This window comes from Tyto alba, unplaced genomic scaffold (assembly GCF_018691265.1).
Source record: "Tyto alba isolate M040663 unplaced genomic scaffold, T.alba_DEE_v4.0 Super-Scaffold_7, whole genome shotgun sequence".
NCBI lineage: Eukaryota > Metazoa > Chordata > Aves > Strigiformes > Tytonidae > Tyto > Tyto alba.
This window is the reverse complement of record NW_024881328.1, coordinates 31,334,473-31,357,012: the sequence shown is the minus strand read 5'-3', so window position 1 is coordinate 31,357,012 and position 22,540 is coordinate 31,334,473. Positions and strand designations below refer to the sequence as shown.

Sequence of the window (22,540 nt, the reverse complement as noted above, 5' to 3'; positions counted from 1 at the left end):
TTAAGTCATTAAGCCAGCAATGCAAGATCGTATAACACCTACGTGGCAGACAGGCACTGCTTCTCCCAGTGCCAGACATACTGTTCCTGACTAAATTCATTCTATCAGTATTAGCATAATTCACTCTTCCACTGACAAAAAACACTTGCACAGGATTAGCTGTTCCACATCACTGTGGAAACCATGGAAAATTGATTCAGGCAGTCATTTTGCATATAGTGTAGTGTGGGTTATAAACTCTTGATGGCTTTGTCCTCGTTTCCTGTCTTTAGGGCTTCATTACATGTTTTCAAGTAACCCAAGAAGTGCCAAATTCTACTTAAGCAAATGACCAGAAAAACGTCTGGTGGAACAAAAGGGAAAAATAAGTTCTTACCTATTTTTTCTTCATGTATATAAACATATCATGTACTTGAAAAGGAGCAGAATGTTATTACTTCAAGGTTCAGAATAAATTTTCCTTCTTTTAGTAAGCTTTCAGAGAGCACTTTCAGTCACGTTTCCTTTGTTAAACTTGGCACTTCAAAGCTGAGTTGTTTCTAAAGAAAGCACTGCTGCAAGACACAGAAAACAATCAAGGGACGTGCCACTGCTGAAGTGCAAAACAAGGCTCTTCACATCTCCCACACCAGTTTACCCTCTCAGCAATACTCCTAAGCCTGGGTGTCAGATAAATCTACAGCATCCCTTACAGGATATCTGCATAGCTCTTCCTTCCCATTCCCCATTATGAGAAATACATTGATTTTGTGTGATGGAAGTTTTAAGCAATTCGTGTTGGTTGACCACTGAAATACAAATGTTTTCACAGCAAAAATTGTCCATTACTGTGATCTGTGTTATTATTACAAGCAGTAGCTTCTAAGCATTTTTGTACGAACAGAGCATTGCACGGGGAGCTGCATGATTTACATGGTTGAGCAGTTCTTTTAATGCTTTCAGTCTGCTCTTAAAAATGTTGACTAGGAACAGATTTGAACAACTGGAAAGAAATTAATCTGCTCTTGTTGCTCTCAGGAATCACCACTTAAAAGAGATCATTACTCTCAGGAATTACCACGTACACAGCTCAGAATCTATCCCCACTCCCACAATCTGACTCAAACCAACACAGGAAATCTTAACATGTGACTTCACCACAAATTTAGATAACTGTCCCTCCCAAATTTAAAATTTCATCTGTCCTTCTAGTAACACTGGAATCTTTAGTTATTGAGTGATGCTACCTTATAGAGACCTTTGTAAAAGCTACTGCTTCAGAACGTGTACCTTCAACATCTGTGCTGTCGTCATGGAAGCACCTAAATGTCTCAGGTTTGGGAAGATACATTTTGGCTAGAAGAAAAAGAATCAAGCCTGTACAGGAATCTTTTTGCAGCAGTGAAGTAATGAATCCTGGCATCACACCATATGTAATGTAACCTCTACTATGGTAAAATCATCCTCACGTTAGTCAAGTTAGTAGTCCAGTTGTGAGACTAGCAGCGTGAATGAGGAAAACAGTTTATTCCTGCATATTTAAAAAGGATTGCAAATACATTGCTGATCCCTGCTGATCAAGCCAAACTGTTTCACATTGGGCATTTAACTTGACACTTGTATTAAGAACCTAAAGCCTGTATAGCTCCCAGAGAGAAACATGTTCTTAGGTTAGGTACAACAAATCCTCAGCACATACATGATAGGCAGATTTTAAATGACATGTTTAATAGTTTAACAAGCGAATATTTTGACATCAATTTTTAAATTCGATTCTTTCAACAGCAACCACGTTAAGAAAAATCTATAAAACATTTACCTTCTGAAATTTGACATCCTTTGTATTTCATATGACAAAGAATAATTATTTCCAGGTGTTGATTTGCAATGAATTTACATTTTAAAGCCTCACCAAATTTTTAAGAGTAATTCAAAATTTGGGGTGGGCCACATTTAAACTGCTGATTTCAGATACTGTCTATAAGTATCTTAACTCATCTTTCAGTCCTGGGCAGTCTGTATCACCAAACTCCTCTGTTGAGTCCACTGTTTGAAGTGGCTGTTTTGAATGCTTAAGATGGTCAGTGTTTATTTTTCTAATACCTGTTACCACAACTTCATCTGTTTTACTGTGGCATGATCCCATTTTTCTTTAGGTCACTAAAGGACAAACTTCCACAAAATGTCAGTGGCTCTAATTCTTTGTGTTATTTCAGTAATGGATTTTTAAGTGTGGCTACATATATGTTAGCTGGAAGTTATTCCTTTAATGCTTTCACCATTCATTCATCACTTTATTGCCTGTTTCACACCATGTAGCACAGTGGTTAGAAAGCACCAAGTGTTTTGTTTTGTTTTTTTTTTTTTTTAAACACAGTAACTTCAACATTTTTATCACTAGTTACATGATGCTCAAATTAAGAAAATACATTTTAAAACCGATCGGTTCTTTCTATTAACAGCATTTCAGAACAACAATTTTATAGAAGTTATTACATAAGAAATTGAAGAAACTGGTTCAAATTGAAAAAAGGGTGGCACTGACAGAACAATTGCTGTGCTGGTCTTCCCACTAATCTACATAGAGTATTTTTTGTTGATCTTTCTTGAATATGCACTTACATCACACCTGGTGGGGTTTACTGACAGTCTTAGAGAAGTGAAAATAAAAGCGGTCATGGGGAGGGAAAAAATCCCACCACTGTCATTGCAGAGATTTCTCCCAGAGCACTGGAAGAGAAGCACGAGCAGGGCTGGGTTATCCACCAGCTGATCAGGGTGTGATAACCTCATTTGCTGACATATAAAAATAAAATAAAGGCTTAATTTTAAAGTGAGTAGCGTGCAGAAGGAATAGTTGCACTTGGGCTCACATTTCCTTCAGCATGACCCTCTCTTCCCAGCCAGGTATACGCTTTCCAATCCAAACTTCATGTTAGCCTGAACCAGTGAATTATTGCAGCTTTCCTGCTGGGCTGCCTCAGCACTAGTAACTGCAACTGAGGGATGCAAGGGTTTCATGGGGCCTAAGGTGTTTAGATTAATAATCTAATAGCCTTCCTTAGAAAACAAAAAGCGGGATTGAAAAAATACTCAAAATGACATTCTGAATACTTGTGGCTTAACAGATCGTTCTCATGCTTTTTACATACATACTATGAAACAAGTATTACTGAAAATCTTAGTATCACCATTAGATGGCACAGCAGCGAATGCCTTTGACCCACAGTATTTTCCTCTTACTTTCTCCTCTCCCTGAGAGCCCCAAATGGCTCCCACCCTCCCCCCAGAGCACAGCAGGCACTTCTCACAAGCTGAGACGTAAGCAGATCGCTCATACACCGATTGCTGCTCCGTGAAGCTTTCCTTATTTATGCTTGAGTGTTGAGGAGGCCTGAGAACACCAAGCTAGCACCAGTCTTTTGAGAATGGAGAATCGAGAAATGGCAGAATGAGAGATCATGACAGTACTTCTCTGTACTAGTGTATTGAAAAACTGCTGGTGGCTAGAGCTAGAAGCGATAGCTGTGCAGGCACAATGCTGGAACACAGCTCTGTGTAGCCCTGCAGGCGCTCTGAGCCTCTCCATTTAGTCCTAACACACAAAGAATATACTCTGTACACCTCTGCAATTCAGATAGGGCCCTCAACATTACCAGTCCAACAAAGCCAAGAGGCTTTCCCAGCCTAACAGACAGAGATTCTGTCTCAGCAGTACGTACAAACAACCCTTGTTCGTTTTCAAACAAAAATTTTGGGAGACCTATTTGTGATCCCGAATTTAAATTCTACCCTCAGAAAGTACAATGATGCCCATCAGAAGTGCTTGGCTGGTTCCATTCATGCCTATTCATTAAGATGGCCAGATGCCCATTCACATGGTAGCAGACTTTTTTCACTGTATTGAACTGCCAAGAAGAACAGGTTTAGAAGAATAATGTGCAGTGTTGCGGTCTCCTGCTCTTCTGGAGAAAGTTTTTTCCAGCACTTTATTAACACTACATATCTACCTAGTCTAAGAGCTTTTGACAAGTTACAGTTCTCAAAAAACACTGCTATAAGTAACAGACTGACCTAAGTCAGATAAATGGTGCATTCCCTAAACAGAACAAGTGATAACACCAGAGGGATGTCAAAGGGACAGTGACAACCTACCTTTTCTGTGAGATGCCCATCTTTATTTAACAAGGCTTTTGTAAGCACCACAATCTGCTGAAAATTAACCATCTACAATGCCTGTACCACAGGCTCCATCCCAAAAGGTGCAATGCTACCCCCTTTCACATGGTAACATATGAAAGGTAACATGCATCTCAGATACTGCTCCCAATATATTCTACATCCACTCCAGAACTATGAACTTCATTTCAGAGTCTAGGACTGTAGGTGAATGCATTTGTGGGCACATTAGTTGCAAGTGTTTCACAGCTGCAGAAACAGCAATGCTGCTCGGCTGCACCGGGACAGTGGCAAACGGGGTTTCCTGCACAACACATTATTCAGGAAAGGGGTAAATCATTTACCTTGCTGTCAAGCTGCTGAGCAATTTTAAGCTCAACCTTGCACGATTAGCTTTTGCTTTTTTCCTATGCCCACTCAGTTTAACCGCAAGGAGGAGCAGAAACTCCCCACGCTTATTACTGGGATATTATTCAAAAAGAAACCAGGACTGTACAACCACCACCAGTGGCTCTTCTGGGTCTCCTCAGAAACCACTATGGCTTTCCTGAACTTCAGTAAACGAGCTAGCATTCAGAAAAACGTACAGTTACTTCTAAGCATACATGCTGCAAGCCCAGCCGTAGATATCAAAACTTCTGTTCAGAAAAATTTTAGAACAGAAGATCTGTAAGTGCAGGCACAGCAAATGTATGCCTCATTGTAGAAGAGAGACCATCTCCACATCAAGCAGACTGTACACTCACTGCACATGAAGAAAAACAAGAAAAAAATCTACAAAATAAATTTTGTTATAGATGAATGTTCATCAACATAGTTTTTATTAGTCTTACAGAAAGTGTATGTATGTATACATGGCCAGTTTCCATACTAACATACATTTTCTACTTTCACGGGAGCTTGCTGAATTACAGTGTGTTATTTTATCTATTATCATTCCTATAGGCTTTTTCTTGGATGCGTAACACCATCCTCCGAGCATAAAAATCCCTATATTCCTCAGGCAGTTCTTCAAGTGTTTTCAAGGCCCTGTCCAAGATCTGTATAGCTCTAGAGGCTGCTGTGGGATCTTTATTTCCATAAGTGTCACTCTTATCATAGCACTCAGCAGGAAGGTGCTTCCAAAAGACATTCAATGCCACTCCAAATTCCTCAGAAATTACATTGTGGAACCACAGAGCTGTAGAAAGAAGAATGTCTAAAATGAAAATTACTTTATGAAACTTCCACATGACTCATACCAAGTGTCAGAATTGCCCAAACTAAATCTAGTTGAGGAAAAGCCTCAACTACTGTATTTTTTATTTATAAATATTCATGGCTAAATATATCACACTGTGACAAATTTAAGAAGTTCTTCAAGACATGTACATTGACCCATAACTTCACACAAAAGTAACAATTGCTGAAGTATAAAGAAATGCTCAAATGTAAGCAAACATGTAAGATGAAAATAAGACATCTTCCCTGTTCACCTCACTCAACTCTACTCTGAATGCAGATACCTATTTCTAGAGATTTAGTCCCTAATCTTGCATAGGTTGTCCAAGCATTAACGTAAACCACCAGTGTCAACCAGGTCACCCATGCAAGTTGCTAATCTTTTCATAGTAAAGTCATGAGGCTTTTCAATTGAATCACCATGGCTGTGGTAAAGAAGCAAAGACATTTTTGCCTCATCTAGTAAGTTTTAAAAATAAATTTAATATATTTACCCTATTTACATTTTAAACAAAAAGACTAAATGCTGTGTTTATTGCAGCTTAGTTGTGTGTATGTGCTGAAGACACAGAAAAGCTTATTCTGAAAAATGAACAAGAAGTTTCAGGCTAGGAAGAGGGGCTGCTTCTACCTTCTCCATAATAACCACACACAAATCTCTAAGAATATCTCCTTTTTTCAGTTATATGCATTCCAGAATGCTGACAAAGCTAGCATCATTCTCTGGACTCAAAAATCCATATACTCCCCAGTCATTCTTAAGTGCTGAGTGTGTCCTAAGTTTGGACCAGTACACCTACTGGCAAAGACAAACTAGTTTCTGTACTACATAGAACAAAAAGGAAATTATGTATGCTGACATTAGCAACAGTGTGACATACCTTTCCCTAACTGTAACCAAAGTTTCTTTAGAAAGAAACACAAATGGTAAGTTCAAAATTAAGTAAAGAGTCCAAAGCTAAGAATCTATTGTAAAACTTTCTAACAACCTACTGCCTTCTTGCTTACTGGCCTCTTTATATTGCCCAGTTAATATGTAAAGCAATATAATAACTATCTGCCACAAGCTCATGATTAATTAAAATAAAAGATTAGTAACAAGTAGTAGTAGTTCAATAGGAGTAATTCAAAGAGTAATTCAAATGCCTTTCCCTGATCACCAGAATTTTGTCATCTCAGCCCAGGAAGAAGCTTTATATTTTCAGCTTGTGCAGAAAAATTATTAGAACTTGTCTTTCCATTCCCCAAAGGTGATTACACATTTCTAGAAGGTCTAATAACTGTACCATCCGTAATTCTCATCAAATCACATGCCTCACAGTTCTTAAGTGCCAGAGCTGCAGAAGAACAGAAATGGTACTTCACTTAAACTCTGTCATTAGAAAACTTGGGTCGCTGAAACTAATTTCAGATTTCACAAGCTGATTTTATAGTGCTAATCTATTAAGATACAAATTCAGAAGCACATAGTGCAGTCTTGAGAGATGGTAAGATTTGTAGGTAGATATAATGCCTTTTACGATGAAGTAGACAAGTTTTGCCAATGTCTTTAGGTGCTCCTACTTACAAACACTGAAATGCTTTAGTAACCTCTTACCACCCCTAGAAATGAGCAATTACAAACAAAACTGTTTAAAAACACAACATGGTCAGGAACTATTTGTTACTTACCTGGAATAAATAACACATCTCCTGCTTCCAGAAAACACTCATAGCGTTTGGCTTTCACAAAAAGGGGATATTTCTCTAAGTCAGGGTTATCCACATCCAGCACCTCTGACTTAGTACCTAGGGAAGTTTTCAGAAGTAATGAATAAAAAACGTTCCTACTCTTCTGACAGTAATAAAGCATTATCACATTGCTGGAAATGGCAGTTCCTGAATCAAATTTAATACTGGTTTATTGTTCTGTAACTCTTCTAAAAACCAGGGAAACCTGATGGCACTCCTCATTTACCAGAAAGAACACTGCACTCCTCCAGTTAGGTGCTGAAAACAGAACCAGGCAAAGCTGCTGTGCTCCTTTGCAAATTTCCTAACCCACCCCACTAAAATTATTAACCTTGACTAAAGAAAACAGGATCAGAGTTAAGGGACCAAACAACTTCTTTTACATCAAGACATCTGTTAGTGATTTTTTTCTACATTGCAACACTTGTCAGCTGGAAAGGCAACTATGATCACCAAACTCTGAACTAGATATATATGACATGCATACCTGATAAATACAAATATGGTGCATCTCGAGGACTATACAAAAAAACCCGTTTTTTCCCAGTTACTTGGATTAAGAAGTTATCCATTACCTGGAATAAGCATAGTAAGAGAGATGTCAGCGAAGAGTTAAGAATGAATACATAGCCTTCAACTCATCTAAAATATTATCACCTTAAAGAGGGAATTATTAAAACCTTCACATATTAAGAATTAGCTAAAAGAGCTTCCACATATAGTTAATCTAAAATACTCAAACAATGTGAGTTACTTTACCCCTTAGCTGCACATTCTTGACAAATACGTATCTGAAAACACAATATTGCTTTCCAACAACTTTGTGGTTTTCCTTAAATAGCAATCAAGTTCTTTCATCTTAAAACACAAGGACATACCATACTTTAGACATAGAAACCAGCAATTTATAATACAAAATATATTTGGGATTCCTTTTCTTTTTCAGTGTTACCCCTACCTCATTTTGCCGACTTTCTATTGATAAAGGATTCTTTTTCCTAATTATAATGCAAAAATATATTTTTCTTATTAAGAAATTTATTCAGAATTACACTGCACAATGTTAGAAGACAATCTTATTTGGAATCTACCACATTGCAACAAGAAACTACCATGGTCATTGTAAAATTACCAACAGTCCGGCCATTAGAATAAAAAAACGAAGGTAATCTTGAAGATAAAAATATTGAAAGTTACTGTGCTTCAGATTTTTAACTGAAACTCAAAACAGTGGAAAAAAAAAAAGGGGAACAAAAAATCAAACATAATTTAATCTTACAACTGTGGAATTAGACATAAAAGCAGTGAGATATTATGCCCACACAATACATCTATTTAAAATTCACTGTAACATTGAATGTGATTCATTTCACTATTTCAAAATCTGTGCAGTTTGTCATTAGCTGATCATTGTCGGAGATTCGAACCTCAATATCTCAACTCCATAATGCCATCTGCAGCATTTTATGCTAAACAGGTGTATTACCTACATCATAATGTGTCCATAACTGTAATCCAGCCGAACTGATGCGGAAGACGCTAGAGAAAAACTGTTCCTTCTCAAAATACTCTGGAATCTGAACATCTTCTGCCAAAACAGGAAACTGCTTTCTGATATCTGCAATATCCTGAAGCAAGAAGTACGTAACTCTTAGAGAACCATATATGAGCATTAAAACAAGGGAGGGCTTCACTATCATTTCCCATCATACAAAACACAGGGCTAGGACTTCAGCATTGGCAAATAGCTGAAAAGAGCAATGCTTTTTGGTGGTCATCCTTTCAGCCTTGACTTGATCAACAATATTACTAAGAACAGACGGAGAGCTGCTTTGAATCATGGCTGCTAGAAATCACACTAAAGAATCAAGAAATCACCAGAAATCCTTTAATATTAGTTTACAATAAAAGCTAAAGAATGGGAGGTGAAGAATGTACTCTGCAGGCATTGGCTAAACTCTTGTATAACAGCAACTATTTTAGACACTTAGGTTTAAATATTCTGACCTAAATCCAGCCAGATTCACAGGCCAAGCGACCACAAACAAGTTGTATGCCTGTACTACACAGCCAGCAGATGACAGCAGGCTTTTAAAAGTATTCATAAACTGCAACTTTACAATATTAGAACTGTAATCTCAAGTAACTCACCTTCCTAGCATCTTCACCCACTGATCGCAAATAGTACTTTTCATCCTGAAGAGAACATGAAAATGTAATTGTTTTGTTTTTTTGATAAGAATGCAGGGCTCCATTAAAATATGGTACAAATAAATGGCATTTACAAATTCAGCTACTTCATTACACTGCCTTTACTCTACTGCTCCCTGCTGTTCACCTCAAGAAATGGGAAAAATATGTTAGCTGAGAGTGGAAGAGTAAAACTGTGGGAGACGTGTCAACTGCTTCAGCATTGCTGTTACGGAACAGATTCAAAGCAAGTGCAGATTCAGAACACTGATGCAGGAAGCTATTTCAGTTGGCTTCAAAACTTGCAGCACAAGAGGTGAAAAGTATGTCTGCATTCAAAACTGCTTCCTAATCACAGTTATCTGAAAAATTCCTAGTTTGGACACTGGTATATAAAGATAGCCACACATCTGCTACTCACAAATTGTGTTACAATAAACCTGTATTTGTATTTTGATGGCAGATGTAATCAAACTCTAAAATATCTTAAATAGCTTCATGACATTTTCTTGCAAAACACGTAAATGATCCAGTTATTATTCTAAAGGAAGGTTTGATTTCTAAATTTTATGCTGGGAATTTTGCTCATGTAAGCAGTCTTTATTAACAGAAGCAGGATGACTGAAGTTAACCACACTCTACACACGCAAAACAACTTCTGAGAAAAATTACTTCTCCCCACATTTTTTCCCTTGGCTCTAAGCCACACAAAACAGTTAAATGTAAGATCAAGTGCTTTACTGGAGTAAGAGTTTAAATTACAATTCATCATTTTCCCCTCCATGTACTGGCAAAATAACAACAGAAGAAACTGTGACACTAAAGAAATTACCTCAGAAAGAAAGTACTCCTTGTGTTTGACTTCAGCTGCTCTTTGTACAAATACATCAAAAGGCAGAGTTCTGAAATACAAATATTTAAATTTATATAATGAATCAATGTAACAACACATGGTCTAAATGCCAGGTTTAAACTCGTAAGCTCCCTTACCATATCTAGTATAACTGAAGATGCAATATGCTGCTTTTTTTCCTTTTTTTTTTTTTTTCATCCAATTTAACATGGTGACTAATCAGTGTTTGCAGTGGATGTCTGAAGAGCTCTACCAAGACAGAAATCCTAGACTTGCAAACCTCTCTGCTTTAGTACATTGTTCCAATGTATATCCAGATAGAATCATGTCATTGCTGAGGCTGGAAGGCACCTCTGGAGATCATCCAGTCCAACCCCCTTGCCACGAGCAGAGTCAACTACAGCAAAATGCCCAGGACAGCATCCAGTAGGGTTCTGCATATCTCCAAGGATGGAGACTCCATAACCTCTCTGGGCAACCTGTTCAATTATTTAACCACCCTCACTGTAAAAAGGGTTATTTTAAAATAGTTTAACAGAATTTCCTGGATTTCAACTTGTGCCCGTTGCCTCTTGTCCTGTGACCACGAACCACTGAGAAGCTCCATCTTCTTTATTCCCTCCATCAGCTGTTTATATCCACTTTGCTGAGATCCCCTCCTGAGCTTAAGAGGTCTGAATGGTTTGAGTCACAGTGCAAGAAATTTCTTTACAACCAAATTAGACTCAATCTGTGGCCAAAACCTGACAACACTTGCATAGACTGTTTCTCTAACAGTGTGTCGTTTTTAGGCTTGTTTACTGTACATTTTTATAAATGTGCAGAAAAGCTCAGCATTAAGAAAACTACTGCAGTTGATACACATATGTTTATATCTGTGCATTTTTTGCTATTTGTGCACAAACACAGGTATCAATCTTCATTTGTAGATATCTAAAATTTATTTCAGTTACCTAATTTTCTTTACAGCTTTCCTTTAATTTATTGCACACAACTTCAGAAGATTCAAAAAGAATCACTGGGCACTAGAGCCTGTCCCTCTGAAGTCAGTAAGTGTGTTACATATTTATTTACGTAGTGGGAGCTTTTCATATGGAATACAGAGTTTGGCATCAGTCTATAGCTGAATGGCAAACCAAGAACAAGTAGTAATAGCACATGTATTAATTGTTCTGAATATTGTCTTATGAATTCAATGTTATGTTCATTCAACTCACCATCTCACATTGTCACTGGATAATGAATATATTGCATGTAAACATCAAATTTCAGAGCAACCACCAAGTACCCCAGGGTTAAGAAGAAACTATCCTCAAGCAAAATCTTTCATGATCATGTTATCACTTCTACCAGAACGTGACCTGCATCTGATAGTACTTAGACCACTTCTCTAAACATTTTAGGCTTGTTTTTAATAGTCAAATACAACAACCACGGAAGTCAATGGAAAACCAAACAAAACCCAACTGACTTCAGTTGAACTGTTGTATCAAGCCCATTTACATTTGCTACTGAAGCAAGTGAGAGCACAGCTCCACAACAGCTTAGACTGATGCATGCTGGTGCTGCCACAGCTCTGCCCTTGCAGTCCACCCTAATCACCCCGTCTCCTCCCTTACGCTAGCACCAGCACTCATCTGACCTCATGGCGAACCTGCTTGCAAAGCTAAAAGAGCAGGAAAACATTCAGATTTCTGCAGCACATCACAGTGTGGCTGAATGAGTTCCAGAACCAACACAAAGACAGGGGTAGAACAATGCAACTTACAGCAGGACTGCAGTACTACTCACGTGCATCAGTTTGAACTCACGGAAGTGCATGTTAAGGCCTCAGTGGTTTTATTCTTTTGGTTCTACTTATTCTCCCTTCATACTAGAATGGGGGTGCTTGCTGTGGAAAAGGTCAAAGCTTCCTGAATTTCAAGTGAAGTGGGTGAAAGTCCTAACACCTGCTATAATGAAGCATCATCAGAACACCTCCATATGGCTGTCTACAAACCTGCCAAAACTAGCATACGAGATCAACTGTATGTGAACTCACAGTAAGAGATATTCTAATAAGAAACAAAATAGAGTGGGGAAAAGGAAACATGGAGATAAGGCAAAGTCATTCAAGTACAACCGGACTTCAAATATCCACAAGTTCCTTATGCAGTGAGCAGAATACAGCATGACTATCAGGTGTTTTTTCTCCTGAACAACAGGCTCCACTCACAGAGACTTATAGCTTGTTTACACTTACAGCATATGCTTCAGCCTTCTTAAAAGTTTAACAGACTGAACACATCTTGTTCCCACTTAGGGAAAACAAACGACAACTAAAATAAAGGCATTTACTCTTGAAGAACAACACAGTGACTGAGATTAGATTAACTCTGAAAAAATGTTCTGGCAGCTACAAAAGAGGAACTTCAGGGGAGATCAAGAGTTTACGTGACCCACATCAAAGATTAAAGAGTTGGTGAAACGTGTGATATCCAGTAGTTTGAACATTCTGAGAACTGCACATGCTCACTTTGAAAGGAGCTTGGTTTTAATTAGTAACATCCCTCTAGAGTAGAAAAGCATGCCTACCACATGCCAGCATTCAGAGAGATTCAGACACATGGTGAGTCATAAACTAGCACTTTTCAGTAATAATGCTAGGAGAAAAAGACGCACCATATAATTACAACAAAATAGCATATCATCTAATATCCAGGGAGTTTTGTTTTTATTAATGTCATCAAATGCCAGGCATAAATTTCCTACGAGTGCTCTGTCAAAATATCTTTACAACACTTCTTCATGCTACCACTTTTAAGGCCCTGTTTGGCCCCTCCTTTCACCCTTGTAATATTCATTCAGGGTGCTGATATTTGTGGAATGAAAAGAGGAGGGGGAAATCAAGGACATCACTTTGATATGTAAGGTTTTCACAAAGTATCTTTATATTCTCACCCTCAACTTCAAACAGATGCACTGTATGTCTGAAAGTTACAAGCACGTGCCTTTAAAATACAAGACACCTTGAAATGAAGTACCTATACAGAAAGTTCTTACTGAGGAAATCCATCTGTGGCACTGCAGAAACATGAATCTTTACTTCTTTAGATCCTTCAGCTTGACTCAAGTAATCTACTGTCCATTTGGTTGTGCAAGTGCCCAGTTCCATTCCTTTCAGCACTACTGGCTCCCTCTAAGGAACAAAAGAAAAAAAAAAAAAAAAAAAAAAAAAGTTGAAATGATCATAGCATCCAGTAAGAAAAAATCAGAATTATTTTTTCAAATAAAGGATATGCAAACAAGTCAGTTGAATACCATGACCCACTACCAAAAGTCACACCTAATCTGTGCACAAACAAACAATGTGAATCAGAATGCAGAATGCCGAAACAAAATGCAGTCAATCATGGGCCTGTTTCCCTATTTATTATATCCTCTTTCCTAGCGGGGTAAGGAAAAATAGGGAGACACATTAACACTCACTTTGTGCTGGAGCCATTGAAGAATCTAGCCAGACTGAGGACTAGCTTAAGTCATTCTAGCCAGAGCTTAGCAGAAAACAGACAGAAGACCACACAGTTATGGTGCAGCCTGTGAGCTACAGTGGTGCTGTGTGCTCTCAGGAAAGCAACTCTTTCCACCTATAGTAATGCCCCTTGATGCTGACAATCACGAACAGGTTTGATCCGGCGCACACACAGAAAATCAGTAGAAAGACACTTTCGCTTTGAATCAGGACCTTGGAGGAAAAAAAAAAAAAAAAAAAAAGAAGAAAAAAAAAAAAAGGAAGCAAAAGGAAGCAGCAACGACACAGCAACTCAACCAGCAACCACACCAATTTCAACCACTGCCAAAGAAAATGAAGGCGCAGAGAGATCAGCTGTCAGAGCTTTTCAGCAGCTCAGAAGGGATTTTGCCTGTGGAAGCTCTTTGCCCTTAAACTCAACTTTTCGTGGGTCACGGTACCTCTCAGAAAACACGTAAACCCCAAACTCGCGGTTTCTCCGCGGTAGCCCTGCCAGGTGAGGGGGTGCCTCGGGAAACCCTCTGTCCTGCCTCGCCCCCCCTCCCCGCACCCGGCCGGGCCGCCGCCCCCCCCCCCCCCCCCCGCCCCAGGCGGCTGCGGAGCGGCTCCAGCCGCGCGGGCGCGGGAGGCAGAGCCGTACCCGGGGGTAGATGTCGCGCAGGAACCGCTCCCGCGTGGCCCCGGCCACCCGCGCCACCGGCACCGCCGCCTGCTCCCGCCGCTCCATGGCCGCTCCCGCGCACCGTATCCCGCTCCCGCCGCTCAAACCACCCCCCCGGGAAAGAAGAGCCGGCGCAGAAACGTTCCCCTCATCTTCCCGCCAGGCGAGGGCCGGGGAACGAGCCAATTCCTCCCTTCTCCGGGAGACGGCTCCCCCGCGGTGGCTGCGCGGTCCTCGGAGCCGCCGGTCACCGCGATCTCCGCCGCGCCTCGGAGGACGCCCTGCCGTGAGGGAACCGGCGGCGGCGACTCCGTTTCCCGCGGAGCGGCACCTGCGGTCGGACGGGGCAGGGCCGGGAAGGCGGCGGGGCGGGGACAGCGGCCATCATGGCGCTGCGCGGCGCCGCCGGCCGCTGCCGCTGGCTCGGCCGCACACTGGCCGTGCCGGGGCCAGCCCGGCTCCCGCCGCCGCCGCCTCCTCCCGCCTCAGCCCTGCCGCTGCGCCCCGCCGCGCGGTTCGCCAGCACCGCCGGGCAGGGTCCGGAGGCCGAGGGCCCGCCGCGTCGGGTGGTGGTGGTGAGGATCACCAGCCCCTTCGCCTGGCTCCGCACCCGCTTCTGCTACCTCCTCATCCGCCTCTACTTCGACCCGGAGTTCCGCACCGAGGAGTTCACGCGGGGCGCCAAGCAGGTGAGGGAGGGATGAGCGGGCGGCGGGGCCCGGCGCGGTGCCTGGAGGAGGCGGGAGCGGCCCCTCGGCCCGCCCGAGGGAGGGGTGCCCGGGTCTACCGCCCGCCGAGCCCCCCGAGGGGGCTGCCCCTGCCCGGCCGTCGCCTCACCCGCGGGGTCGGAGCGCCCGACCGCTCCCCGGGTGTAAAACAGATGGAAACTACGTTTGTCTCGGCGCCGGGTGCCGCACTGCCGAGGGTGACAGCAACCGGGCGGTCGCTTCTCTCCCGGCTTTTCTCGTTTTCTCTTCCCAGATTCCGCAGTTAAAATGAGCTGGCGTAGCCATTCCCCGAAATAGGATGAAGGAAGGTGCTTCCGGATGTTTTAGAGACCTTAAGGGGAAATGTGTCATTTCTTAGCTGGTTTGCCGAAAATGACAACGCTTAGGCAGGCACAAAGCTGGTGCCTATATTTGTTTCTCCAAGTTTATGAACCTAATAAGTTTTGTCAGCAAAATGTGCCAAAGAGGTAGTGATCTCAAAACTAATCATGTAAAAATTACAGTTACCTGCTGTGAAACTTCAGTTGTTGTATTTAATTAAAAAAAAAAAACCAAACCAGCAAACAAAAAACCAGCTCAAAAAAACACACCGGGTGGTAGGGGACAGAACATTAAAATGCTTAAGATCAATTGAAGAAAGACCAAAAAACCCCACACCAAATTAGTTGCCATGTGTGCAAAAGCACCTGTTTTACCTTGCTACTTTTTTTTTTGTTTGTTTTTACATGCTGTAGAGTCCTAAACACTCTGCCTTTCACAAGTACGCTATTTGAGTATGTAGAGGCATTATTGTATGTAAATCTGCCTGCAAAATTGAGGGGAAAATGGGAGTTGAGTTTCCTGATGTTTATAAAAGTTATGAAGTTTTTAAATTTATAAAGAAATTTTATAAACTGCAGCTTCTGTTTTGACTGAAACCAGAAGATGAGCTGGGAAAAGAAGCAGGGGAACAAAATATCTACAGGGAAAGACATAGAATTATCAAAAAGAGAGTATATAGATTACTATAATGCTTATTTTTGTTAGCAGGCTGTGCATTCACTTGCCCGTTATCAAAAGGTTTGATGTGTTAAATGAGAGACTGAAAAGAAACCTTATGTTTTCATCAGTTCATGGAATCACTTTTTTAATTCTGGAGGCCTTCTGTTTGGATGATGATACACTTTGCAAACACTGAAATCTTAAATCATGGAATATTTGGGTAGCTTGTCCCATAATGATGGAGTTGTCTGAAAAATAAGCCAACCTAATGTTATTTGTTCATGTATTTCTCTTTTTTCTTTTTTTTTGGTAGGCCTTTTCTGTTGTTTCAAAGCTGCTGTCTCAGCGTAAACTTGACCTCCTGGATGAACTTGTATCAGCAGAGGTAAATGCTTTCCATCTCTTATTCTAGCGGTTGATTTTACTTTATGAAGTAACATACATTCAGCCTGTCATTATCTACAAATACTGCCAGTTTGTTTTAATTTGGAAACAACAGCATAATGCAGAACAGAGCAATTGTTTGTCTTGCAGCTTTATGTTTAATTTCAAGGCATGAAACTTAAAGTAACTGTATTGAAAAAAAAAAAAAATTCGTGCCACTGAGAATAAGGACCAATTGCCAAAAAGGTTGCTGGTGTACCAGAAAGGATGGAAAGGTTTCGGGTTCTGGATGGCAGGCAGACTTGTGTACTTCTGTTGGCATAGGCAGATAGCTGACTCTTTTGGTCTGTGAGCCAGAGTCCACATGAAGAAAGGAACTGGTTTGTGCTCATCCGTGCTGCACTAATACATTCCCACTCCCAAGCAGATCGTACAGCCAGTTACTGGTTTCGTCTGGAAGGCCTCAGTCTTGTGTCATGGTCTCAGGGATATGGCTGGCCTGACTAGTAAACGTTAGTGCAGTGTGTTCTGTGTTTTTATAAAGTTTTAATTGCTGAAGTTGTCTTGGCATTCCCAGCGGACGGAGGTAGCAGATGCATCAAAGTCAAGTCGAGGAGATACTTCAAGTCTATGTCTGCCTTGTTACTGGATGTCAGCTTGGCCTGCCCTATTGCCACCCATGCCTTTGCAGCAAAAATTTTGGTGCTGTTCTAGTGCATCCCCACTGGACAATCTTGCCTCCTCTCTCTGAGCAGAGATAGCAGTAAAATGTGAGTCTGTTTCTTATAGTTGTTTTGAAAGAGCATCTCTTCTTCCTCTGCTCATCTTAAATTCTTCAGGTGATCGGGTTAACACTGGTCCTGAGACCTCATGTAACCAGAGCATGTAGTGGATGAGGCTGTGATACCACACTACTTTGTTGTTGCTTTGGCCACTGAATTTTATACCTGTAAAACATACTAGAAACCAATGTCTTCTAGTGAAGATCACCTCTTGCTTCCATGTGACCTCTGGATTTGTTTGTTAGTCAAAAATGCCAATTCAAGTTAGGCTAAAAACTGAGTATGAGTTAAAAATAAGTGTTGCACAGCTTCATCCTTCCTTGTGATATGTCTTTCTCAAGTGGTGTTCGACGTGATGCCTCTGTTCAGTTTGTGCACCACACCCTTTTCTACTTAACACAGCTGTGTAGGTCTTAAAACACACAAATAGTATGGATGTGAGTGCAGTATGGAACTTAAGTCCCAGAGCAGTGATTTTTTCCAGTCTTTTCTGATTTGCAAGTGTTTAAACTTTTTCTAATGGGAGTGTGGATCACCAAATGGCAAAGATAAACTTAGTGCTAATGGGACTGATTTTCAAATAAATTTGTGAAAGATAACTAAGAAATAATTGAACGAAAAGCTGAGGAATATACACATAGGAAGAAATCATCAGTGAGAAGGCAGAGTGTATGATTGTGGAAGCAAGCTTAATTGGTATTTTCTGGGCTTACATGCCTTGCTTTGCAACTTCTGTTTTGACAGTATCTTTTCTAAACATTTTTTAAAATACTTGGTTTTCATTGGTTTGAGTAAATGGATCTTCTTTAATATCACTGAATTAGGGTTTGGGACTGCCTAAACTTCCTAGTACTTTTTCACTTCTACTGTTGTATATGTTATACAAATGTCTTGGTGATACAGCTCATTTTATTAACTGCAGTAGAAAAGTTTGCTACTCCAGTTTCCTGGTGAAAAATTAAGTGATGTTTTTTCTGAATTTAGGTACTTCAGGTGCTGAAGGAAAAGATTTCTTTGCTCCCTGACAACCACAGGGATGCTTTAGCAGCTGACATTGATGCAATCATGTACACAACAGAAGGAGATGTTCGCATTTACTATGATGATGATGGTATGTTTAGAATTCAAAAACATTTCAGCAGTGGGCAGTCTTATTTCCCGGTTTTGCGACTGAGCAGGCATTTTCCTTATAGATGTGTTTGAGTACTGTTTCTCATTCCTTGTTTTTCTGTTTACAGTTCATCTATATATAATTCCCCGATTTCCTTTTAATCCAGACACTGAGAGATAATTGTTAATAAGTCATGGTACAATTTTGAGTTCTGTTTAGGTTTTGCTCATTACTCTTCTTTTGGAATTTCAGATTTTTACATTATTAGTCTTTAGCAATCTCAAACCACTTAAAAACAATTATTCTACTATATGCAGAAAGCTGTTTGCTTCAGCAATGAAAATATATCTTCCAAGAAGAATAGTGAAGGCTGGATAATGACATAAATTTTGCTGTCTTCACTTTGTTTTCATGGAATATACTTTGTTCTAGGACTTATTGATTTTTTTATTTTTATTTTTTTGTAAGCTAGTCATGAGATCAAACAAGTTTTTTCTTTTGGTTGAAAACCAGCATTATGTGCTGGGTTTATTATCAGACACAGTTGAAATGGTTTGTAGTCTAACCATGGGTCTTCCAATAAGCATTTCAAATTGTTAGACCCATTGAGCTTTTTTCCTGTTTTGGGAGATAGGGATTTTTTTTTTTTTCTTAGATTGCTCCAGAGTTTCAACTACTCTGCGTACTTCTGTAGTGTCAGTAGTTGGCTTTGGACCTTGTGGTAACCATCTCTTTTTCATACAGTTTGGTTATGTACAATGTCATGAAACACTCATGATAAAATACATACCTTTCTACAGAGTATATTTTTTATTGATGCTAAACACCATGAATATGGCTTTAAACAGCTTTATCGTTCATTATTCTATCATGCATTCTTTATGGCGGAACTCAGCTGCCCTTCCAGGGTCTCACTAGAATATATTCTAGGTAGGAAACAGGAGTATTTGACCAATGAGAAACATGATATCTACATTATGCTTTGATTTATTTCCAACAGGAAGAAAATTTGTTAGCATCCTGATGCGTTTCTGGTATCTGAATGGTGCTAACCTACCTGATGAAGTACCAGGTGAAACCAAAGTTTTCCAGATTGTATTTGGAGATGAAAGCACAAAAGAAAAGAGGCATCTTTTAACAGCAAACTATGAGTAAGTTTAGTTGTCCCTTTTTTCCTCTGTGTATGTGGGCTAGCTGTGTGGAAAACAGTTTGGGAACTGAAAGCATTCACACTGTGGCAGTGCAGAACTCCATATGTTTTAATTTACCTTGACTCTAATCTATATTAGTTCTCATCCAGCTTTCCGGTTTTGATTCTCGGGCGAAATTTTTTAAATACCCCTTAAAGTCATTATGTTGTTACCTTGTTTCTGAGTTGAGATCAATAGGAACTCTTTATCAGGGAGAACAACAGTTGGAGCGTTGAATGATGTTTCTGATCCTTCCCTATACTGCTCCTGCAGCTTCGGGAAATAGGCCAGTATCAGTTCTTGTTTCCCATTTCTTGTAGCACAGCTAACAGCAATGCAGTCAAGCCAAGCAGTCAAGTGTGGTACTGTTGACTTGTCACTTCCCGCACAAAAATCAGAACTACAATTAGCTGAAAAAGTAGCTTATAAGAGAGGAAGTTATTTAGCCAAATGCTTTCTGCAGAAAGGCAGAACAAATCAAGCATCACCTGGTGTTCAGATAATTCATGCCACTGTGATTCAAGCCGTCAAAGCACACATTAAGTAGATGGATTTTCATAGGAATGCTTATAAATAACATTTGTGTTACTGTACTGATGTCAGAGCATTGCAGAAATACCTGCACAGTTGGCAAAATGTACTGAAAATAACATCCTCTGAAGTTGGGAACAGTGAGAATTTTTGTGTGAGAAATACAGTATAATCAATGACTTCTACACTCGCATTTGAAATGGAGAGACTATGGGGTCTAGTTGATGTGGAGCTCTAAAACAAAGGAAACACTCCGAGGGCACCAGTGTGTTTTGCCTGGATGGATTTTCCTGTATCCATCCCCTAGGTGAATTCAGCATCATCCTTAGTGTTGGAGGCTTCCGAGGCTCCATTAACCTCAAGAGCCTCTCTTTAAAGGCCTAAATATCTTCCTAATCCCCAGCAGAGAGATCTTTGCAAGTAAGTGTTCCTTCTGCTATTTACGGTGCTGACCTGAGTTCAAATGGGCAAAGATATTACAGGCATTGGAAGCCTGATGTTAAGTATTTGGGTGTTTGGAGAAGAGAGTTTCCAGGAGTGAATTTGCATGTGGTTGCAAGCAGTGAGGTTATTCTGCTCTTGTCCACAATGTGCAGGTTACTCAGGAGTGTGAATATTCAGCTTGAAGCTCAGATTTATCTTTAGATGGCAAGCAGTCAAAACTGACATGAAGGAAGGCTTTAATGACTACAAAAGGAAGAAGAAGACTTTTGAAAATAGGGGTGGATGTTTTCATTTTCCTATCAACAACTACAGAATTTTCTTTCAGGGAGATTCAGTACTACTGTTAGCTTGATCTTTGATGTATTTCTGACAGTATATTACTTTTTAAAGTATAGTTGAGTAAAAATTAAAATTTTCAGGTAGAATGCGTAGCATGTGATTTCCCTCCACGATGCAGTTACCATCCCATTAAATGAAATCCTTTATTTAGAGATGAAGATCTGCCACAAAGCTATATTCATAGTTACTGCTATGAAAACTGAGTGCTTTTTTGATATGAGGGTCTTTACTGTGGCTGCTTGATCCTGTCTGTGGGATCTGAACCAAAACACTCTGAAGTCAGTGCACTTTGTATCTTACTATAGAATTGATTTTGATCTTCTGTTTTGGGGCATAAGCATCAGAATCTAAGGAGCTTTTCCAGGAATAACTTTCAAGTAAAATATTTCTTCATGATTTCTTGTTATTATTATTAGTTCTTTAAGGATCAAATTAGTTTTAAAAACTCTTCACTTACTGTCTTTCCTTTTCCAGGTTCCAAAGAGAATTTACAGAAGGAGCAAAACCAGACTGGACAATAACACGGATTGAACATCCAAGGCTATTGGAATAAATGCCCTCTACAGTCTTTTTGTGTACCACTGTATATGTTCTGATGTAACAGATATCAGGCTTTTTCTGGTCTCTTTTTTTTCCTTTCCTTCCTTCTCATCCAAAGGAGGAATGAATTTTATATGTTTGATCTCCAAAAATTGTTTCTGAAACTTACACTATGCTGCAGCATTACAATAAAGCCTTTTCCCTGGAGCAGGCTAGTACGAGTTCAATCGGTACTAATGTTCATCCAATGCATTTACACAGCAGTTTCGTGCAGGCTGGTATTATGGGTATGTCGACTCCCCTTACATTCTGAGAAGAAATGGTGCTACTTGAAGATTAACAACACTGTCATGGCTGGTGGCCCTTCTGAGTTCTTCTCCTATGTTTCTTTTTTCCCTAGGGACTGTACAATATATAATGAATAATACGCACGATGAAATAGAGTAGATGGACTACTTAGATTGTCTAGCTTCAGCAGTTCATTTTGAGGTAATCCTGCTTTTCAATATATTTGAGATTAAGAAGGTTAGAGCTATTATTAATATTTGGTATTGGACTGGAGTAAGAAAAAACTACTAGCATTGCACTGGGAAAATGGATCAAAGAGATGTGTTCATATATATATATTTTGGAAAATGAAAACAACATTCCTTTCAATTCAGTAACATACAGACAATTGCAAGTTTAGAGGTTTATGAAAGAAAAATCAGTCAAAAACATGATTTTAAAAGAGGACCTGACAGTGAAGCTAAATGAAGTCCTCTGAAATGCTTGTTGAAGTAATGAGCAAATCATTAAAGTTAGATGTTGTAACTGAACAATTTTCCAATTCTCAGATCATATCTGTTTCAGGAACGTGAGAGTCCTGGTGTAAGTAACTTGACATTTTTACGTGCAGATCAATGGGAGATCATCATAACAGATTTTTTTAATCCCCTATCTCAAATTTAAAGTTAACTTTCTACCCAAGCATGTTGTAGAGATTCGTGCAGTGTTTTGGAAGTGCAAAGTATAATTACTGTGATTCCCAGTAGTTGTGATTGAAAGGTATAATTTACATTTTCCGTAGTTCAGCTCTTTTGATGCAGTGATTTAAAGAGTAGAATGTTTAAAGCTTATTAACATGTTTTTTACGTCAAATCTTGGCAAAATAGTTACGGTAATTTGTTCTGCCTTAGCAGCAGC

At 39.9% G+C, this 22,540-nt stretch overlaps 2 protein-coding genes across 2 annotated transcripts; one reads left to right on the top strand and one right to left on the bottom strand.

Annotated features, from left to right (window-relative positions):
- Positions 1-4,944: 4,944 nt before the first annotated feature.
- Positions 4,945-14,438, bottom strand: TYW5 (tRNA-yW synthesizing protein 5). The gene is made up of 8 exons (XM_033010829.2): positions 14,305-14,438; positions 13,177-13,331; positions 10,133-10,202; positions 9,262-9,306; positions 8,601-8,738; positions 7,598-7,685; positions 7,051-7,167; positions 4,945-5,338 (listed from the first exon to the last, which is right to left on the bottom strand). Exons 1-8 carry the CDS (start codon positions 14,389-14,391, stop codon positions 5,082-5,084), a joined length of 957 nt encoding a protein of 318 aa, XP_032866720.2. The 5' UTR covers positions 14,392-14,438; the 3' UTR covers positions 4,945-5,081.
- Positions 14,439-14,662: 224 nt separating this feature from the next.
- On the top strand, positions 14,663-21,562 carry MAIP1 (matrix AAA peptidase interacting protein 1). The gene is made up of 5 exons (XM_033010833.2): positions 14,663-15,014; positions 16,348-16,419; positions 18,185-18,311; positions 19,312-19,462; positions 21,290-21,562. The coding sequence occupies exons 1-5, from the start codon at positions 14,712-14,714 to the stop codon at positions 21,366-21,368; spliced, it is 732 nt and encodes a 243-aa protein (XP_032866724.2). The 5' UTR covers positions 14,663-14,711; the 3' UTR covers positions 21,369-21,562.
- The last annotated feature ends 978 nt before the right edge of the window (positions 21,563-22,540 follow it).

Coding starts and splice junctions, on each gene's coding strand:
- TYW5 (XM_033010829.2), bottom strand. CDS start 14,391: ATGGAGCGGCGGGAGCAGGCGGCGGTGCCGGTGGCGCGGGTGGCCGGG. Junction 10,203..13,176: donor AGTAAGAACTTTCTGTATAG/GTACTTCATTTC, acceptor TTTGTATTTCAG/AACTCTGCCTTTTGATGTAT. Junction 5,339..7,050: donor AGATGTGTTATTTATTCCAG/GTAAGTAACAAA, acceptor TTCTTTCTACAG/CTCTGTGGTTCCACAATGTA.
- MAIP1 (XM_033010833.2), top strand. CDS start 14,712: ATGGCGCTGCGCGGCGCCGCCGGCCGCTGCCGCTGGCTCGGCCGCACA. Junction 18,312..19,311: donor CATTTACTATGATGATGATG/GTATGTTTAGAA, acceptor TATTTCCAACAG/GAAGAAAATTTGTTAGCATC. Junction 19,463..21,289: donor CTTTTAACAGCAAACTATGA/GTAAGTTTAGTT, acceptor TTCCTTTTCCAG/GTTCCAAAGAGAATTTACAG.